We start from the raw sequence: 4,669 nt of genomic DNA, 5'->3' as shown, positions 1-4,669 counted from the left end.
CACTATGCCACGGACCAAGTGCCCTGCAGTCTTTACTTATCACGAGTGGTCGGTAAGGCCAGTCGCGGAGAATCGCAGTCGCAGGTCCGCAGACGGAGGCTTACGACCAGTGGCTCACACTCCGTCGTCCGGGGACTGAATGTCGGTGGACTGCCGTTCTCAGCCGTCTCGCGCGGAACCGACGCGTCGACACCGACGAGAGCACGCGCCGATACGGACGAGACCACGCGCCGGTACCGACTACTGACGTGACCACGCGGCGAATTCAACGAGAACTGAGCACCGAGGAGTGTAAAGGGCCTGCGTCACCTGCTAATGTAGTCGCTGCGATGAAGTATGAACCTACCTAAACAGGTACGATGGTGTCTATGTCATCAAGCGTTCCATCGCTAGCCTATCTGGTCGTAAACTGTTCACGTGGCTCTGATCATAAGATGTTGCATGTATATATGTACATTGTACATTGTACACTCAGTGTAACGTTGAATACTTATGGTGACGTCTTGCCAGATACCTAACAAACACGGAAATAAAGATTGGGAACTGCGCAGCCTATTTGTCATTCAACTGCACCAATTTCAGCTGTTTTCGAACCTCTCTCATGGTGGAGTGAAACGATGCCGCGGGGAGCCGGCCGATGCTGCGTGACACAAAGGATCGGGCACGGATGAGGGCGGTGCCCCGGGTCGAGGCGTGAGCCACAGCGGTCGCCCGAGGGTGCGTGAGATTGGGAGAAACTGGCCTGTATACGCTCGGGAGAGGAGAGACTTGATTGAGCGCTTACGGCCCTGCTTGAGAGGAAAGCGGCCGGAAAGCGGTGATACGGGCCGGAACAGGCCGTGCGGCGTGCTTCATTGCATGCGCGCAGATTAAAATGCTGCATCTCCGAGAAAAACAATTAATTGTGACCGTCATTGTGTCATTATGAAGATCATCGCCTGCCTAGTAACTATATCATAAAAATAGGTTTGAAGCGGGTACTATTAAAAATATGTGACTGTTACGTGTTTGAATTTATTAGTCACGCCTATGTGTTACGACAGCGCTGTCTACTGGCTAATAATTGAGGAACTAAGGATTACATGAATAATATAAAAGCAAATAGTTTCATAAGTCGTGTGAACATTTTACCTATTACACTTTGCAATCTGTTCTAAATTGCGTACTCGTATATCTTGCATGATGTGGCCTTGTAGATTTAGCTAAGTGGCGTGGGTGCCTCTCTCTCTCCGGGGGGCCTATTCCTCTCACCGCAGTGTGGTCTACTGGGGCGGGTCTGTGGCCGGATGGTTATACATAGTCGACTGTCGGCCCGTGAATCGGCCAGTGCTGATGAGAAAGCTGGACGGTGTGGGTCGCGCTGACCGGTGGAGTTTGACTGGCGGACTGAACGGCTGGGACTGAGCAGCTGCAGGACTGAGCGACTGCAGGACTGAGCGGCTGCAGAACTGAGTGGCTGGGACTGGGACTGACGTGTGTTATCGTGCCCAAAGGACATGAAGCTGAGAACAACGGTAAGAATTCGGCGGCTCTGGTTCCTTGGAGTGTTGAGCTGAAGTCGACGCATGCTCCTTTTCACGTAGGCTCAGCTGAGGATCTCATATCACATATACGAGTAGAATGTCACGTAGGCCGAGGAAATATGGGATGAATAAGCTGTTAACCCTGCGCAACTGCTTTGAAATAAAAATGAATTTTTGTATGCATAGGTAAACGGCCCGGCAGTCATTAAATATGAAAATAAATATAAATATTATAAATAATACAAACCATTATTTTGCTTTTAGTTTTATTGCAACACTTCTATTTAACTAATTAATCATGGTGGAGCACTTAGCAGTATGTGTCTAAATAAGCGAGTTTACTTTCGACATTCGAATAAATTCTCGTTAGCGCAGTTGCGGTTGAGGCTGCCAACTATAGGCCCAACTGCAGTGCCTGTGGTAATGGGCTCCAAGGGGGCATTTGGATCATTTGTCGTTTTCCCATAGTTTTTTTATTATATTACTATTCAATTTTTTTCCTATTGGAGATTTTCGACCCATGATGGTGCCAGCGTGTTTGCGTCGCGCTTCTGTTATAACAAAAATCGTCAGTTGAATACAAAAAAACACCCCTCGGGAAGTGTACCATTTATACCTGCATTCACCATCACTGAACTCTATTCCGTGTGGCCCTCCACTGACATTGGTCGTCTGCCTGTCACAGTTGGTGCTGCTGCTAGTGGTGCTGCTCGGTCTGCTGCTTCTGGAGGCCGACGGGGCCCGGTCCGGCAGGCCCGGACGTCCGGGGAAACCTGGCCGACCCGGAGTGCGGGCCGGAGCGCCCAGAGGCCGGCCCGGAGTCCGGGGTCGCGTCAGAGGGCACGCCAGGGGCAAGGTTCGCGGCAAAAGGCCGACCAAGGGCCGCAAGCCAGGTGAGAGCAAGTGAAAACAGCCGGCGAGTGTGTGTCGGTGACCTACTGACCAGCCGCACGTGTACTCGTAAATATCGCCCTTGAGAAGTGCCCCCATTATATAATTTAGTTATTTACATCTCACACACATATTAGAGTACCTATAACGAGCTACCCATAATAAAAAACATTGTATGACAGGAACATGAACATGCACACAGTTTATTGAATACAGATTGATTTCGTTACACCGCGCAGGCAGCAATGATGAACTATACATATTTTGAAAACACGTCAATAGTTCACAACTGTCTTGCTAAAACGAAATACGATGCCCTCGAACCGTTTATCTATACCTAATATGGAAGTGTTCTACTCTGGCTTCAGTTCACCTCCAATGTATAAATTGAACTCTTCTCGTGATCAACATTAGCACGCTGCCGACTCGCTCTCCCCTCTAAGCTGCGACCCGTTCGCTCGCTGAGCTGCGACTCTCCTCTCTCTCTCTCTCTCTCTCTCTCTCTCTCTCTCTCTCTCTCTCTCTCTCTCTCTCTCTCTCTCTCTCTCTCTCTCTCTCTCTCTCTCTCTCTCTCTCTCTCTCTCTGTCTGTCTGTCTGTCTGTTTGTCTGTCTGTCTGTCTGTCTGTCTGTCTGTCTGTCTGTCTGTCTGTCTGTCTGTCTGTCTGTCTCTCTCTCTCTCTCTCTCTCTCTCTCTCTCTCTCTCTCTCTCTCTCTCTCTCTCTCTCTCTCTTTCAGCTGCGTCCTGCTCCCCTCTAACCTGCGACCCGCTCGCTCCCTCTCGGAGTTACGACCACCCGCCCGCTCTCTGAGCTTCTGTCCCCCATTCCAGTCGTGCACAAGGAGGTGCCGGAGCGGACTCCCGTCTACCTGGAGTTAGCCGGAGAGGAGCGGCCGATTCCCGTGTTTCCGCTGGCTCCCGGCTCCGGCCACGAGCCCTTCACAGTGCGCGTGGCGGCTCCGCTGTCTGAGCCAGAGTCGGCGGCCTCCCCGGCCTCCTTCCAGCCGCCGCAGACAGTGCAGTCGTTCGTCGCGGCCGATGCCGACGGAACGACAGGGGCGACGCGGCCGATCTCGCAGTTTGACCTGTTCGGCGACGACTTCTTCGATACGAGCGCCGCCGGGCTCGGCCGGGCACCGCCGCAGTTTCCCACCTTTGAGACGGTGTTCGAAGGGGCGCCGTCGCGACGCAGGGGGGCCAGGAAGCTGTCTCCGCCGGCGGAGGACGCAGTGCTGGGATCCGGTGTCCCCGTGCGGGACACTGATAGTCAGGTGAGCAGCAGCGGATTTGGTGCGCGGTCATCGCTAAACAGTGTTCTCTGGCCGAGTTTTATTTATGCTGTGATACCTACATCTGAGGACATCATGATATGATGATACTAGGATTTATTCCTTGACATGCTTATGATCAATTCTGTCCACATCATGTCGGTGCCTTTTTGCTTAAAATGTGTCTGGGCTTGTGATCAAACTTTACTAACGTTGTATGATCTGACTTCTTTAATTTGTGTAAGATCTCGTCACGCTGATATAAGAACAATTCACTATTTTCGTTTATCCCCAGTCCCTCGACGCAGACGGCGGCATCGAGTACGAGTACGGTTATCTGGTGGACGGACGACGTGAGTCGGGGGCCGCCTTCGGTCTGCAGCAGGCGGCGGCTGACGGCATCACACGCGGCCGGTACGAGGTGCAGCTGCCCGACGGTCGCACCCAGGTGGTGACCTACACCGCGGGAGGTCAGGATGGTTACCAGGCGGAGGTCAACTACATCGGAGAGGCGGTCGAGCAGCCGGCGGGCAGTCTGTGAGGCTGAGGGGAGGGAGGGGCGAAGAAGATGGGCGTCTGTGTGGTAGAAGGGTCACCACTCGGTCACCTGTTGTCATGACCGAGGGTTGCCTGTGCGGAGTGTAGGTGAAGCACGATGAACTTTGCGAACTGAATGACTGTTATGTGAAATGTGGCCCGGTGCTGATCATTCAGAAATCAATGCATGGCGTCACTTGCCAGTTTTATTCGTGACTCCAGCTGGATAATTCAAAGTAAAATAGCATATAGGAATGTTTAGGTATTCATGGTGTTTAGGCTTAGGTTGAGATATTACATATTGTATGTCCACGACAATAGTCCTATATTTCTATTGGTCTTAACGCGTTGCTACCTGCTAGAATTGGTTGTTGTAAATGCTGGCCGATAATTGTTGTGTTTTTGTTGAAGAACTTAGAATAATAAATATTTAGTAATGATCTCCTTAAAA

The 4,669-nt window shown here is 51.5% G+C and overlaps 1 protein-coding gene across 1 annotated transcript; it reads left to right on the top strand.

Annotated features, from left to right (window-relative positions):
- Window positions 1–1,337: 1,337 nt before the first annotated feature.
- LOC122368263 (pro-resilin-like) lies at window positions 1,338–4,669 on the top strand. Its single transcript, XM_043342026.1, has 4 exons — window positions 1,338–1,514; window positions 2,209–2,416; window positions 3,245–3,684; window positions 3,977–4,669. The coding sequence occupies exons 1-4, from the start codon at window positions 1,497–1,499 to the stop codon at window positions 4,220–4,222; spliced, it is 912 nt and encodes a 303-aa protein (XP_043197961.1). The 5' UTR covers window positions 1,338–1,496; the 3' UTR covers window positions 4,223–4,669.

This window comes from Amphibalanus amphitrite, unplaced genomic scaffold (genome assembly GCF_019059575.1).
Source record: "Amphibalanus amphitrite isolate SeventyFive unplaced genomic scaffold, NRLGWU_Aamphi_draft 000934F_arrow, whole genome shotgun sequence".
In the NCBI taxonomy this organism is placed as follows: Eukaryota; Metazoa; Arthropoda; class Thecostraca; order Balanomorpha; family Balanidae; genus Amphibalanus; species Amphibalanus amphitrite.
The sequence above is the reverse complement of the archived record's forward strand: the minus strand, read 5'-3'. Positions and strand labels throughout refer to the sequence as shown.

Excerpts from the sequence above, each read along its gene's own strand:
- LOC122368263 (XM_043342026.1), top strand. Across the intron at positions 2,417-3,244 it reads GACCAAGGGCCGCAAGCCAG|TCGTGCACAAGGAGGTGCCG; the intron begins GTGAGAGCAAGT and ends CCCCCATTCCAG. Across the intron at positions 3,685-3,976 it reads TGCGGGACACTGATAGTCAG|TCCCTCGACGCAGACGGCGG; the intron begins GTGAGCAGCAGC and ends GTTTATCCCCAG.